This window comes from Schistocerca americana, chromosome 8 (assembly GCF_021461395.2).
Source record: "Schistocerca americana isolate TAMUIC-IGC-003095 chromosome 8, iqSchAmer2.1, whole genome shotgun sequence".
NCBI classification, from domain to species: Eukaryota; Metazoa; Arthropoda; class Insecta; order Orthoptera; family Acrididae; genus Schistocerca; species Schistocerca americana.
Window position 1 is genome coordinate 284,890,639 of NC_060126.1, and position 16,776 is coordinate 284,907,414.

The 16,776-nt window shown below is 41.9% G+C and overlaps 1 protein-coding gene across 1 annotated transcript; it reads left to right on the plus strand.

Annotated features, from left to right (window-relative positions):
* Positions 1-290: 290 nt before the first annotated feature.
* LOC124544852 (endocuticle structural glycoprotein SgAbd-5-like) lies at positions 291-10,729 on the plus strand. The gene is made up of 3 exons (XM_047123565.1): positions 291-423; positions 4,707-4,828; positions 9,692-10,729. Exons 1-3 carry the CDS (start codon positions 415-417, stop codon positions 9,882-9,884), a joined length of 324 nt encoding a protein of 107 aa, XP_046979521.1. The 5' UTR covers positions 291-414; the 3' UTR covers positions 9,885-10,729.
* The last annotated feature ends 6,047 nt before the right edge of the window (positions 10,730-16,776 follow it).

A 16,776-nucleotide genomic window follows, 5' to 3' on the forward strand; every position in this document is an offset into this window, starting at 1 on the left:
CACGAGCCGACTCTGAGCGCATCTCCTGACCCAATGGCCCCTTTCACTGCGAACCACGGGCTGGACAAGCTAAAGGTTACCGCCGTTGCCGCAGGCGGGATTCCTCGCTGCAAAAGGTACGCTACGTGTTGCCCGCCGAGACCGCACAGGTGGTGGGGGGGAGGCCGGCTCCAGAGCACGCAAGCGGGCGCCGGCTGTTGGGGGAGAGGGGTGGGGATGGGCTGAGTGTCGCGCGCGTCGTTTGAAGATGAGTCGTCCGGGCCGTTGAGGGGGGGGGGGGGGGGTAGATGCGTCTGCTGGCCAGGCCGGTGTACCCCTATATAAGACTGCCGAAAGCTTTTGCGAGCCACAGGACCTCAGCAGTTCCAGCAGTCCACAGCCAGTCAGCGAGCACCACCACCACCAACACCAACCATGAAGACTGTAAGTGTGCGCTTCATCGGCTCCACATTTCTTGCACACACCGATTTCTAGCACATTTTAGACTTGTAACGATAGACTCTGTTCATCTTATCAAGCTCCCACGACTTACGTTACTCCCATCATTTTATATCTGGGTGCATACTCTGCAAAACAATTAGAACTGTATTGCAGATGACACTTACCATTGTACCACATGTTAGGGTTTCTTCCAGTTTCAACTGCGAACTGAGCAAGGGAAGAATGACTGCTCAAATATTTTTGTGAACTCTATTCTTAAGCTAGACTCCTCCACAGTGACTCCTATGCGTTCAGTCACACACATAACTTTTAACGGAGATGGGTCAGCATTGTGCCTTAGTTTGCAATCGTATACTTCGTCCTTAAATACAAATTATATCGAATTTCCATTGATTATAACTTATTACGTGTAGATTTAAGGGTGTTCAAAATATTTCCAGAACAACAGAGACCTGGAGAGTTTTTCTACAAGGACAAGTTTTCGAAAAACTTCTGATACAACTTGTTCTCCTATTCGAGAGAAGTCCGAAACCAGCTGTTCTGATTCTGATTTACTGTGGTTCTATTGCATTTTATCAGGCCGACTGGGTTAATTGGGCAGCCTTTCAAGAGGGCATCATCCCTAAGTCTAAACAGTTGATTATCCACGTGGAACTTGGTGGACCTAGATACCGTCTATGGCTGTTCAGAGCTATTAAGAAGCTACAGTCATTCGAATATAGCAGGTTACAGCATTCAGTAGCCGGCCGATTCTAGTACACGCTGAAAGCCTTAGCGATTTTCTATGGAGATCATCTATCTGTTGCATCATAAAATGAGATCAGAGGGTCCTGAGTCACCAAATCTTCTAGGATTGTATTGTAACAAAAGATCAACTGATCTATCATCCACATCACATACATTCCATTCTCAGCTAAGCTAGAAGCCCTCAGCGTAAAGGTTTCTATTGTTACTACGATATACAGTTCACATTCAGAACTGTCTCCACCCTTTTCTATTAGAGAAACTGCTTCGTCTTTTACTAGCAAGTTATGGAGAAGACGTTAAAATTTAAATTCTTTCAGTATCTTTTTATTTCTTTACATGAATCAGGGAACATTTTGGCATAAGTAACGTTGCTGATGTCATGCACTTTGCATTGCAACACATATTGAATTTATAGCTCATTATGCTGACACTCTAGACGCAGCGTGAATATATCACTTTTGAAGCTGCTTACCTGTAGTTCCGTTTGACACAAGTTAACTCCCATTGCGTTAAAGCATTTCCTTACGAACTAACCATAGGCTGAGAATAATAGTTTATTGTTATTATTTTCATATAGGGAACAAGTCGACAATTGTACATACAGTTCCAGTGATGGTAAAGACATGGATTCGGGCCCCAGACGAAGGTTTAATAGGCCACTAGCTATTATTTTTCAGGGAGGTAACGAAAGCCTGGTATTAGAAATACACAGAGCTGTTCCCTACACCATAGGGAACTTGTTCAGTGGAGAAATCTGAAAGAATGCAAATACTATGAATCGGCATATAGGCTCTAAATCTCTTCTTCCGGTATGATTCGAAGTACATAACAAACACTACGATATTCTCAGTAAATCGGAAGGTCATTGGAGGTTTAGTCTTCTAGGCGCTCAGTCCTCAACATGGTCCTCTTCAGTTTCTTCTTACGAATCGACGTTTCGATCGCTCTGCTGGGATCTTCTTCAGAGGCTTCTGCTGTTCCTTGTAAGCCGTTCTACTTTTCAGCTATTCAGTTGCTCAGCTGTTCAGTTGACTGGAACACTTACCAATCCTGAAGGTGTTGCTAGTATAGGGTTCGAAACGCCGATTTGCGTAAGAAAAAATTTATGAGTAACGTGACATTGCCTAACAGACTGGGTGATTTTATCTTCAGCTTGATATTATGGTCGAGGAGACGCAGTTCAAGTGACAGGCCAATGCTATTATGCTTTTCGTTCCCCATAGCCAAATATCGAGCTGCAACGCAGCGTTTAAAGTGCGAGCGAGACGAGGTCCAGGTTAAGACGTAAATGCCTGCTATCTCCTACACTGGTGCCGCTAATGAATGCGCCGCACGCCGGGGACGGAACCAGGCATGAATGCGGAAGCTGCCCTGGCTCGCCGCTGGTTGGCACCGCTTCTCGCTGTCTCGAGGACACGTGACGACACGAACCTACTTGAGAGACTGGCGAAGCGCCCGCTGGCGACAGCAACGATAACTGCCGCACTAACTGTGAGACAATCCGCCCCCAGCATGTTAGCACCTGGCAGATCTTACAAGGTCCCGAGAGTCTGCCGCATGTCCTCGAAACTGCATCTGTTGTATTGGTAGTGCGGCAGCTTTTATACGTGACTGAAGCGGTTACTTGCCAGTCACTGTTATCTTCAGCATTTCGTTGAATGTGAATGGAAAACATTTGTCCATTTGAAACATACTTCAGTTGTCTAATTCTGGTGTACTGCTAGACTTACTAACTGTTCTCCTTGTTCATGTTGTGATACGTTACCAGAGAGTGAAATTCGCGAAGTGTGAAAGCCTTCCGTTTGGTTCCTGCCAAATATTTCATCCAGTTTATCGTTCGAGCTATGGCTACGCCTTCGGCAGGAGATAACTTAAGCGGACGAGGCCATCGCCTGACATCACTTAAAACGAATACTGTAGCTCAATTTGTAGTTCACATGGTACCAGAAGAAATCAGCATACGTATATGCCACGAATAGAAATTAACAGAAGGGATTTGTGGTGTATAACTGCAAAATAAAGTACAGAAACAACGGAAATAAATGTAGTAGAAAGTACTTAATGAAAAATCTGTTTCGAGTACACAGAGAAAGGGGCATTTACGGAAGGGACAAATACACCTTTCCGTAATCGGACATCACCGGTGACTATTCTCATACACAGAACCGTAAACAATCCCTTCTGAAGCTTAAGAGGATACATTTACCAGTGTGCATAGCATTAACTGCGGACGGGCGTCAGGAGATAACATAGAACAAAAGGTTTAAAAAGCGCGTTTCAGTGAAGTATTGTCCGTCCCCGGTAGCTGAGTGGTCAGCGCGGCAAAATGTCAATCCTAAGGGCCCGGGTCCGATTCCCGGCTGGGTCGGAGATTTTCTACGCTCAGGAACTGGGTGTTGTGTTGTCCTAATCATCATCATTTCATCCCCATCGACGAGCAAGTCGCCGAAGTGGCGTCAAATCGAAAGACCTGCACCCGGCGAACGGTCTACCCGACGGGAGGCTCTAGTCACACGAAATTATTATGGTGAAGTATTTCCTTCATTCGCACATAACGTAACTGCGAGGCGTTGATGGTTTGTGGTGGCATCGTTTCTGCTTAGGAACAGATACAACGTCACGACGCGGCTGGGACATTGATGCTTTTTACGTCCATTATCGCACATTATTAGCGTTCCTAAAAATTTTTGATACACACCCCTGACATAAATAAAAATCATTCGGTTACTGGTAATTACCAGAGGGTGTTATTACTTTTCCTTCCATAATATAAAAAGAAAATCACATGACAAACTATGAAGGATTGTATCGTACTGAAATATTATTACGAAACGAGGTTGAGAATCCTGTCTGACCAATGTGCAAATTCACTGATTCTCATCTAAGGGTATCTAGCAAGGTTCCTCAAAAACTACAACGACCGATTCCTTCAACTGTTGTCTCCGACAAAATGCTCGTCGAAGAACCGCATCCCACTAGCCTGACAACAGCACCTGCTTATAGTGCTTATAGTTCTAACTCTTGATCAACTGTTTGTGTTAGGGAAAGGTAACTAGCTAAAATATCCCTTCACGTCTATCAATAAACGTTCATGCCTCCATAAAGTAATATACATAGTATAAGGTAAGACAGTTTTCGATATTCCAGCTGTTCTAAAATTTAAGCAAGTTTTCGGTAGACATAAATTGTAATATTATATGCATCTGATCGAATAGGTGAGCCCTCCAATTCTCTCTCCCTCTCTTTATGTGTCTTTCTCTTCCATTTATTACGCGACTATTCAGCCAGCCCATCGATATTCACATTTCAGCAGTGCTGACTGTAACTGTCGGACAATCAGATGTGCGCTTGCATGTACGCAAAATGCGTTTAAATTTCACGCTCGTAGTGATCTCCAGTTAACAAGGTATAGTGGCTACCGCAGGACTGCAGTCCAACATACGCCATTTCGCCCACTCAAGATACAGCTTTTTGTCACTCGTGCCGGTAATTAACTCCACGGCATTTGGATGTTTCAGGTTCTGATTCTCGCAGCCCTGGTGGCCATCTGCGCAGCTAGGCCCCAGCAGGCCGACCCGAGGACGGCAGTCATCGAGGAGCTGACCAGCGACAACATTGGTGTTGGACCCTGGAGCTGGGGGTGAGTAGTTTTCTCGATCCATATCCAGAACTAACCGACAGGTGGTCCAGTCAGCTGTGACGGCAGCAGCTAGTGTACCTGCAGTGTAAATCGGCCAGCAGGCACGGACACAAGGAAAATGTTACGTTTCCGTGTGCTGGATGTAGGAGAGAACTGTGGTCTAATCGCACCTACCGCTTTAGGGTTTTCTGTGGAGAAAATTCTGAAAGATGGTCCAGTCAGCCAGTATAGACTTTGTATAAATACAGACTATATTGATACGTGGTTCGTAGAGATGCCGTAAATGGAAAGACTTCTATCAATACCCATAAACGACACCCTACTGACTGCAGGTAGCAATTTCTGGTCCAAAGACATTCTTCGTTAGTCAGTCACTACTGGCATTACTCGGATTCTTCCCCAATGTTTTCTCATCTGTGACAACACCTGGTGTCTTAATTTACACAGCGAGGCACGTACATTTACTAATTTTCGTTTGCCTTGCTCCTATCCAAACAAGTGGCTAAATCCGGCAACTACCTTCACATGCGAGCAGTATTCAGCCACAAGCGAAAGGCATGTTACGAAAGCGTCTTTAATGCCTCTGAAGAGGGCAACGCCGGGTCAGTGGCGCTAACTGCCGTCTGCGAAGACGTTCGGGATACCCGGAGGCAACGCTAATTGGGCAGCGATCGCGACCCTCCTGGGCCAGGCAGCCGAATACTCAGCAACAGCCGGTGCCAAAGCACCTCACCTGCCACTGGTCTTAACAGGGTCACGTCTCTTTATTTCCTGATTTACTGCTGCGTATCATTTCTGTCCATAATATCAGTACGCTGAGAGCCAGAAACGTCTTAGGAATAAAGGAAACAATAAAACAGACTTTAAAAATCGCTTTTCGCCATAGGATTTCTGACTAGTTTCATGCGGATCTCCACAATTTTCTCTCCTACACCAATCCCAATGCTATTTACAGCGAAACTACTGAGAAACTAGAAAAAAAATGTGTTATAGCCAATAGTCGCCATTTTCTTACCGTTGTTGTCACTGTAGATTGAAATACATATTTTAATCGTTGTTCTATCCGACAGAGTGTTGAGAATATCCCCTAAATAAATATGTTTATTTCTTTAGTGGAATTTGTGTGCCCCTAGTATTGTGTCCTAATTATTCCTTCTTCTAGATAGTGTTTTTCAATTATTCCGTTACTCCCCGATTCTGTGGAGAAACATCTCATATATTTTCTAGTAGTGCACATATTTTTCAGGGTCCTTGTGTAGCTTCGCACCTCAAACCCTTTGATTCTGCACTTTTCCCACAGTGTATGATTCGATTCAATGTGTATCTGTTCTCCACAACCGAGTTGGTCGAGCCGAATATCAACCACGGATTTTATGGAGGAACAATCTCTCCATTCACATGAGAAGATTAATGTGAGCTACGAAACATTTCTGGGATACTAACAAGGACTTTCATTTCAGCTCCGTTGTACACTTATGGGCTTAGTCAAAGCATATACAGCCTTTCTTTTATTAAAAAAACAGTGATTGAGAAACGTAGCTGCTGTCGTAGTAGGCGCCAATTCATGAGACCTAATGGTGAAATATTAGAAAACTGAAACTGATCATGAATGATACCGCCTACGAAACACTAGCGCTTGAATTCTGCCCCTGGCTCCGGTTTACAGAGGACACCACTAATGGGTACACCATTATTTCATTCGTTGGAGGATGCAAAACAATTTTTTCAAAAGAGAAGCGTCAGTGTACTTACTAAAATATAAGAACTATCCTTGGGAACAGAATCTAAAAATAACTGGGGTTAGTGCACAAGCGATCAGCGTCTTAGTGTGACCCAATCTTTCCTTGGAGGTAAAACAGTAAAGTGATTGACTGAGGAACTGCTCATTGAATATAAAGACGGTAAGATTTCGACTGGGGAAAAAGGAATGCCACCGTCTGGCATGAAGTTACATCTCGAGACAGATGAAAACACTGTGGTCGATAGCTTTAGCTGGTTTGTTGTTCTGCGGTTGCTTTATGCCCGCATCTGTTTTCATATCGTCATGATAAAATTTGACTACACATTGCTGTCGTGGAAATTTATAATTATTGACTCACCGCCGTATAGAACCATACAAGTTATCTTTCTTCCCATTCTCTATATCTGAGTGAAATGGGAAGAAGCCATAATATATGGCTTTAATCTACTAATTTTACCTTTAGTCGTAGACAAATGTGTCCAATGTTGTAAGAAACGACTGTATTAGGGATACGGAGAAACGGATACATCACCATGATGTTCGCACGCAAAATCGGCTCGATCAATGCTATTGCCAATGAAAAATGCATGAATTACGCTTGAGAGGCTTTGTTGCGCTGTTGTATCAAGCAATACGTAAACACTGGGTGCACGGACAGAAACAGAAAGCACCGGGCTTCTAATGGCCCATTGTTCTTGTGACACCACCCATAACCTGCGGATTAATTGTTTGAAACACAGACCGTCTTGCAAACAGCCAGAGCGGCACTCTTGCACAATGATCAGACTGCCGTATCGCGATGTCAGACGTCGAGTTCGCTTTCAAGAGATCGTTTTTCTATTCTCTTCAGAGTAACCCACAGACGGCCTTACCTAATTTCAGGGTGCAGAGCACCAAACAATAGCCGCTGGGAAGAGATTATGAAAGAACCACGTAGATGGAGATGAAGAACAGGGGGTAGATGATGGCAGCTGCCAATTACGTTTAGTCGACAGCGCCAAGGGAACCACTGATAGTTTGGCACAAGGGAATACTAACAATGAAGTCGCAATGTCCTGTAGTTAGCGTAATATTCTGGCAATCTGGTTAACACTTCTCGCATTACCACACTAAAATAAGATGTTTATTATCCACTAAATCATAGTGGAAGCTTTTTCTTCCAAGGTTTGAGATAGGCGAAAATTTTAATTTTTTTATCTGCAATGAACTTTATTGCAAAGTGATTGTGTTCCTACACTCGAGGGACAAGGTGCGAATATCATCCTAGTCTGGTCGTGCAAAGTTATTTATGGTTTCCTTGTACAACCGTAGACAACTGCTGGAATATTTGTATAAATAAAACCGACTGTAACTTATTACTCCATTCTGACTGATCTAACACTCAATTTCTGATGACAGTGATATCAACAAGATGAACCGTAATCGGCTGAGTCAACTGTATGAACGGATTTTGGTAAAATACTTTTATATCAAAGTCACAGTTACCATTTTTTCACTACAACTGCTTCACCACACAGTCAGCTAATTACAATGATTGTCATCGTTTGCGAATCACGTTCAATTTACAGCCTTCGTCTTGACATTACTGATATCAAGGCATTAAACGTAAACCTGTCACAAAACCGCAAGTTCACGGAGCAGTTAGTGGTTATAACTTCACCTAGCCATGTAGTTATTAGGGGACCTACAGTTAAACGTGGACTCCGAAATACGATGGAACTCGGCATTTATCACGTAACAAACGTTGTAAGATTTGCATGTAGTGATAAATTACAGAAAAAATTACAGTGGCTCATCAAGGATCGAACCGCGGTCCTTTTCATGGGCAATGTGGTAATTTATCATTTATCCACCAACCCGAACTGTAAAATACATGGTGAATGTACGGTGTTATGAAATTTCCTTTCAGATTATTACTGGGTTTGACAGTGCCCTTGGTTTATAACGACGATACGAACCCAACTATCCAGGGATGCTGCACTGTTACGCTCAGGGGTTGAGCTGGCAATCCGTCAGACATTTCTACATGTACACCTACATCCATACTCCGCAAGCCACCTCACGGTGTGTGGTGGAGGGTACCTTGAGTACCTCTATCGGTTCTCCCTTCTATTCCAGTCTCGTGTTGTTCGTGGAAAGAAGGATTGTCGGTATGCTTCTATGTGGGCTCTAATCTCTCTGATTTTATCCTCATGGTCTCTTCGCGAGATATACGTAGGAGGGAGCAATATACTGGTTGACTCTTCGGTGAAGGTGTGTTCTCGAAACTTTAACAAAAGCCCGTACCGAGCTACTGAGCGTCTCTCCTGCAGAGTCTTCCACTGGAGTTTATCTGTCATCTCCGTAACGTTTTCGCGATTACTAAATGATCCTGTAACGAAGCGCGCTGTTCTCCGTTGGATCTACTCTATCTCTTCTATCAACCCTATCTGGTACGGATCCCACACTGCTGAGCAGTATTCAAGCGGTTGGCGAACAAGCGTACTATAACCTACTTCCTTTGTTTTCGGATTGCATTTCCTTAGGATTCTTCCAATGAATCTCAGTCTTGCATCTGCTTTACCAACGATCAACTTTATATGATCATTCCATTTTAAATCACTCCTAATGCGTACTCCCAAATAATTTATGGAATTAACTGCTTCCAGTTGCTGACCTGCTATTTTGTAGCTGAATGATAAGGGATCTATCTTTCTGTGTATTCGCAGCACATTACACTTGTCTACATTGAGATTCAATTGCCATTCCCTGAACCATGCAGTAATGTACAGGATGCTGCATAGTGAATCAAGTTGTAGGCTATGATTCTAACATCAGCTTCCTCCTGCAACAACGAGTCCCGGAAGACATTCAGGAGAACTGTAGATGTCGTCAAGTACGAGTGGGGTACTGGCAGAGTGAAGCTACGGGACGGGCCGTTAAACGTAACTAGGCTGCTCAGTTGGCAAAGCACTACTCCCAAAAGGTAGACAGAATCCAAACCAAATTCGAGACATAACTGAAATCTTAAAAGTATGATGATGTCATACTTCGTCTGAGAGCTGAGGACATTTTACCTAGCTTTTATGCAGCTGTCTGTAATTGGCGACAGAATCAGTAACCACAACACTTGTTTGCTTCAGATACCGCACCAGCAACGGCATCTCGCAGCAGGAACAGGGCACCATCGAGAACCAAGGCTCTGAGGATGAAGCAATCGCCGTTCGAGGCAGCTACTCCTTCATCGGCGCCGACGGCAAGACCTACACCATCACTTACGTCGCCGACAGGAATGGCTTCCAGCCCCAGGGTGACTTCCTGCCCAAGCGCCGATAAGCAACCCTCTACCGCACACCGCCTCTGAACCGCACGAGCTCCGTTTTCGCCGACAGTAGCTATCTCGCCCTCGTAAGCGAAACGCCACCATGAACGATGCTTGTAGACTGTAGCGTCGATTGTCGCGGGGTTTCTCGACACTGAACCGACCAAAACACGCACACACACACACACACACACACACACACACACACGCACACGCACACGCACGCACACAAGCATACACATGTATACAGATATACTTGCAATAGCTGCAGCAAGAGGATGCTGAAAGCATCTGTACTGTAACAGACACTTGCTTTAACTCAAGCACATCACATCAGCAGTCACAACACATCAACTAATTTCTGCGTCGAAACATCGGCGTCGCACGGCCAGTACTCAGACCCACACGGAAGCATTGCCTGGTCGGCTGGAAACGGAGTACATACAACAAAGAGCGGTAGGTGACGAAACTACGAACATCAGGCCCGACGAAACTTAGCTATGGACTTGGGATGCTATTTATTTTCCCAAAAAGTAACCCGTTCACTTTCTTTCTCGCCTACCTTACCCTACCTACACTTTCTTCCAGAGGGAGGAGGATGGGGACATACGAAGAGCGTACAATCAGTATAAAGCGGACTGTGGCTCAGACATGGAAACTTCTCGTTACAGAGACGTATCTACCACTATTACTCTACGTGGCAATTATGTACTGTAAATAAATTCACCGAAGCACGCAACTCGACACACCTGCTCATGATTTTCTATTTTTTGTACTATACCTATCTACTTAGCCTGTTCGGTGTTGTTTGTGTGTAAGGTGAAGTGCATAAATAAAGTACAACTCAAAACATATAAAAGGTTGTCCGTATTATTATTTCTGTCTTTCCTATCGACCTAGTTATTCCTAACGTACATTCCAGCCTCGCTGGTAATAGACATGTCGTTCAGATATCCTTCACTCAAATATTCTCTATGCCTTACGTCATATTTCTGTTATGTCCTGTGAGAACAACAGCAAAGGTGAATGTCTCGTGTCGCTACACAAAAACGACAAGAAAAATAATTTCTACAAATTCAATGTCTTACTTTATATCATTAATGTTACACAAAGTATGATTAATTCAAATTCATGATTAGTACGTGATCTGCTATCACAGTGAAACAATTAAACGAAATTTGTATCAACAACTTTTTACTGGTGTTTGATACTCTGGAAATTCTGAAACATGAACTTAAGGCGTAAAGGACTATTTTGAAATTTTTTGTCATAAATGTACATATACGTACGTTTAACTAATGACAGTAAAATGTAAACTATTGCGAAGACACGTCACCAGACTCGGCAAAAGAAAAATTTGGAAATTCTGAACGGAGTCATAAAACTGAGCGACAAAGAAAACAAAACCGCTTGTCTTAACCAATAAAGTAAGGTAGACTATAGAATAATGTAGAGGATAATAACTCCTAGATATCGCAAAATAAAAATGTAGTGATTTTAAATAGGACCAAGAAAAAGTAACGTTCAAAACATAAATCCTGAATGTCTTAAGAGTCGCCGTGTAATCTTTCGGAATTATTTAATGACGAAACTTGAATTTCATTTTGGAGTTCAAAAGTATGAATCTTAAATAAAAACATTAATTTTTCTCTTATTCCTTTCCCCAGCAAGCTGTTCGTCTAACAACGCAATGACTACTGTTCTACTGATTAAAAATTAATATAAATACTCAGTCATCTGAAGTTGTCTTATGACAGGAATTGAAACCATTTCATTGCTAACCAACATGTCTCACCTCCAGTTTCGACTGATGATTAAGATATGGCTCTTTTGTTAGGGTTCAGTTACAGCATATTAAGTACGTCTTACATGTTCAATCACTAATGCTAATTAAATTAATGCGACTTCAATCTCTTGCACGAAGTATGGCGTACTAAGGTGATGTAACGTTGCCTCGTATTCACCCTGCATAGCAGTTTCCATCTTCACTTTTGTCGCTTCGTATCGGTAATTTAATATCATAAGGATACACTACTTAGTTTGATGAATTACGCAAAGATATACATGCAATCTTTCACATTTGTATAAACTGTCGCAGCCGGAATCTTAGTTTTTGAGCTTCTTCCAAGTTGATCTCTTGGGTTCTAGAGTTTGTTATGTTCTAAGACCAGTCACCCACTAATTACAGTGGGCTTTATCAGGGTGTGTCTCATATTCCGTGGTAAAAGTTACTTGAAGCATGATACGGTCTGCAGCTTGGACGAACTTGAATGAAATTTACAATTTAATTCATATTCCTCACATTGTTTGTTGTTGTGATCTTCAGTCCGAAGACTGGTTTGACGCAGGTCTCCATGCTACTCTATCCTGTGTGAGTCTCTTCAACTCCAAATAGCTACTAAAACCCACATCTTTCGGAACCTGGTTACTCTGTACATCTCCCTCTAAGAGTTTCACTCCACACACTTCCCTCCAAGACTAAACTGGTGAGCCCTTGATTTTCAGAATGAGGCCTATCGTATGTTTCCTTCTTTTAGTCAAGTTGTGTCACAAATTTCTTGTCTTCAAAATTCTGATCATTACCACCTCATTAGTTACGTGATCGACCGATCTAACCTTCAGCATTCTTCTGTAGAACCACATTTCTAAAGCTTCTATTCTGTTTTTCAAAACAGTTATGTTAAAAAACCTTATTCTGTTTCTTTTAGACTGTTTATTGTCCATGTTTTACTTTCGTATATCTCTACACTCCAGACAGGTTCAGAAAAGACTTCCTAACACTTGAATCTATGTTCAGTGTTAACAAATTTCTTTTCTTTAGATATGCTTATCTTGCTCAGCATTTGGACATCTTCAGATATTTTATTGCCTAAATAGCAAAACTCATCTACTACTTTAAGCATCTCGTTTCCTAATCTGATTCCCTTACTACCATCTAATTTTATTCGACTACATTCCATTTTCCATGCTTTGCTTTTGTTGATGTTCATCTTATTTGTCCTTCCAAGACACTGTCCATTCCTTTCAACTACTCTTCCAAGTCCTTTGCGGTCTCTAAGAGACTTACAATGCCACTGGCCAGCCTCAACGTTTTCATTTCTTCTCCCTGACCTTTAATTCCCGCTCCAAATTTTTATTTGGTTTCCATTAATGCTTGTTAAATGTGCATATTAAATAACACCTGCGATAGGCTACAACCCAGTCTTACTCCCTTTTGAACCACTGATTATCTTTCATGTCTTTTGGCTCTAACACAGTACCTGCCCTTCCGTTTATGTTCAAGGTGCAAATAACCTTTCGCTGCCTTTATTTTGTCCATGTTACCTTCAATATTTTGTACAGGCCGATAAATGTTTCAGTTTTTGTTCCAGTTTTTGTTGTTTCCGTTTATGTTATTTCCATTATTATAGTTGCGGTGCCTCTTGTGTGCTAGCTTGCTTTGTATGATATGTTATGATTATTGTTCATAATGGCGTATGTCTGCTGATTTTGGAGCGTGTATTGGTTTGCGGAAGGAAGCTGTTGATTCTGCTGCGCTATGTAACCGACGACGGCCGATTCGCCAGGATTATTTGGCTAGCTGCGCGTTTTGCATGCCACTGACCTAAACATTGTGACAGCTGTTCTGTCGTGCAGAACGTTGATCCTTATATAACATACCAACAGAATCAATCACAACCAGAAAATATTCTGCCTCATTGTGTGGAAAATGCTCTAACTTCTCATAAATGGTAAAAGGCAATCTGGCTTTCAGTGCGCGGAGTATATCATGCGTAGCTACAGATTCATCAAGAAAGTGGCCAAAAGTCTCATAATACAGGCACAGATTTCCATGTTTCGCATTGAAATTGTCTGGTTTCACAATCTGTTCCCTTAGACGTTCTGGTACCGACTGCGACCAAGAAACGTCTTTCAAATTGCTCATATGAGGCGCATCATTATATGCCCAAACAGCTGCGTTACCCTGGGTGTAACCTACAACGTAAGATATTCTATTTCGGTCATCCATGCTCTTGAAAACTTATTTCTAAATGCTTTCAGAAAAATTACAGGATGTACAGTACGTTTTTCTGCGATGCAAGGTTGAAAAATGCCGATGTTTAAACAGACTTTCTTCTTCTTTGGCAGTGTAATGTCGATTGATTTCACTGTAATTACTGTAGTGATAGGCTGGTGAATGGAAAGGAATGTACTGCCCATAAATGTCGCGATTGTAATTAGGTGTCGTGCGTACAGGTGTATATCGTTATTGCTGTGAGGTGTGTGTTATGTACGGAGGATACGTGTCATACACATATCTGTTTTCATTACCAAATCGTGCACTTTGATTATTAGTATTACTCCATCCCGATCGTATGTCATCACTTAGTAGTTTCTGACGTGCTGCGTTGGACTGAGCTGCCTCAGTTATGATACGTTTATTATTTTTAACAAATTCAGCTACGCTGTCACACACAACCGTCGGTAGTTTTTCCTCTATACATTAGTCAAGATATTTATTTTTCTGACCAATTGAGTCATTTTTTTTTATGGTAGCAAAATGGTTGTCAGTGTGTAATACCAGTTTGTCTGTTAGTTGTTTATCCATAGTGTAAAATTTGCCTTCAATTACAGTAATGCGTGTTTTTACTGAGACTTGAAATGACGGATGAGATTTCACTTGAGTGGCAACAGCTTCGCATGTAGCGTTTAAATGTTTGACTTCAGTTTGAATATATTTTACATCTTTTGTGATTTTTTCCTGCTGTAAGTTCAAATCGGAAAATTTTGATTCGAACTCGGACACATGGCTGCTCAGTCTCATACTAATCTCGTCTGCTCTTTCACATAAACCATCATTACAAGTTTTTAGTGCTCTTAATTCAGCATTAATCTCGCTATGTTGCATTTTTAAAACTGTCATGTGTTCATCAATGTCTTTTTTGTTTTCGGTAATGCGCTTTTTGTTTTCAGTCACCTCATTACGTATTGATAACATATGTCTTCCTTGCTTTTAGTGATCTAATTTAGTACTGATGTTGTATGGTTTTTGCTTTCAGTCATTTGTTTGATAATAGTGTCAGACATACTGGCAGCGTTTGTCAACTGAAACTGCTCTGCCTCCGCCACGTCATTTGATATGACGTCACGGACAAGAACGGACTCTGAGCTGGATTTAGCTATTTCGCTAGTGGTCGGCCTATTTATGAAATTTCCATCACTAGGCACGTTAGCTGCTGATTGATAGTTACTATTGGAATCAACTCTGGACTCATTGTCAATGTTTTGTCCAATGTCCAAGTTGGATTCGGTTTGTGTCTGTTGTTTGTCGTGTTCCATTTTTGCTAACATAATATATATTGCAAGAAAAATCTTTAAACTCGTTTGAAAATGAATTCATGAAATTAATTCCGCATGGCAACAATGTTGGCTTAACTGAGCAAGAATTGCAATTAATGGAGAAAAAATTAACGTTCATCGCTGCTTGCCATTTTGTGGAATGGTATGACTGTATTGTTGTAAGAAACTGTATGATAAAAATAATTTTGGATGTGCGATCTTGCGCAAAAATGACTGCTACGGTTATGGAAAATTTTGACAAAGATAGGAAGCGAGCTACAATTACTGAAAGAGCTTGGACTAGCGTGCTAATGTAAAAATATGATGTCTTTCCTTGGATCCAAGTACTCAGTGTAGATTCCAGGATTCAACAACAATTTCAGTGGTTCGTCTTTTTGGTTGGTCTTTACAAATATTCAATGGCAATTTATATTGGATTTTCCTGTCTGGCTTAAGTATATCGAAGAACAAGCAACTAATAATAAGTAATGATAATAGTTAGTGACCAGTTTATACAAACTTTGGACGCCTAAAAATGGCTTTTTGAGTAAGGTCCGTTCCTTGAATGGTTTACCGTGAGTGATCTTTTTAAAAATATCGGACTTCGTAGTTTCAATAATTCCAAAGCTTAAGTTCGTACAGTCCCTTTGATAAAATTTGTAACTCGGAGCCTTTAGCCTTGCCAAGGCACCGTTTAAATGGAATAATAGCTTTCAACATAAATGAAACACAAGATTAAATAATACCACTGTATTCACAAAATATTATACTAAATTAAATTACTTCTGCGTACATCTTCAAATACATCTACATATATACTCCGCTAGTCACCAAGCGGTGGGTGGCGGAGGGCACTATTCGCGCCAAAGTCGTATTTCCGCCCCTTCTGTACCACTCGCGGTTCGCGCGAGGGATAAACGACTGTCTGAACGCCTCAATATGAGCTCTAATTTCCCATATCTTTGAATGGTGATCATTGCTCGATTTGAAAGTTGGTGGTAATAATATATGCTCTACATCCTTGGCGAAGATCGGATTTTGGAATTTAGTGAGCAGCCTCTTTCGTTTAGCGCGTCGTCTATCTGCAAGTGTGTCCCACTTCAAACTTTCTCTGAGATTTGTAACGCTCTGGCGATAGCTAAATGTACCAGTCACGAATCTTGTCGCTCTTCTTTGGACCTTCTCAATCTCTTGAATCAGACCCAACTGGTAAAGGTCCCATACAGACGAACACTACTCTAAGACTGGACGAAATAAAGTATTGTAAGCAATTTAATTAGTTGAAGGACTGCATCGCTTCAGGATTCTACCAATAACCCGCGATGTAGGTTTCGCCTTACCTTTAGACACATTAATTCTGTAGCCTCGTGCATCTATGATTACGGCTAGTGAGACTGCGTCTCATAGAATACTGGTGGTGTGCCAAGTAATTATCTCCAGCGATGGCAGATATGCGTCCTATCAGGACGGCTTCAGAACAAAACGGTGCCGTCTTCTCGGCAAGACAACTGAACTGCGCGATTATTCCAGTGTTTCAGCGGTTGCGCGCCACAATCGATGCAACATCTTATACTAATTAATACTTTA

Coding starts and splice junctions, on each gene's coding strand:
- LOC124544852 (XM_047123565.1), top strand. Junction 4,829..9,691: donor GTTGGACCCTGGAGCTGGGG/GTGAGTAGTTTT, acceptor TGTTTGCTTCAG/ATACCGCACCAGCAACGGCA.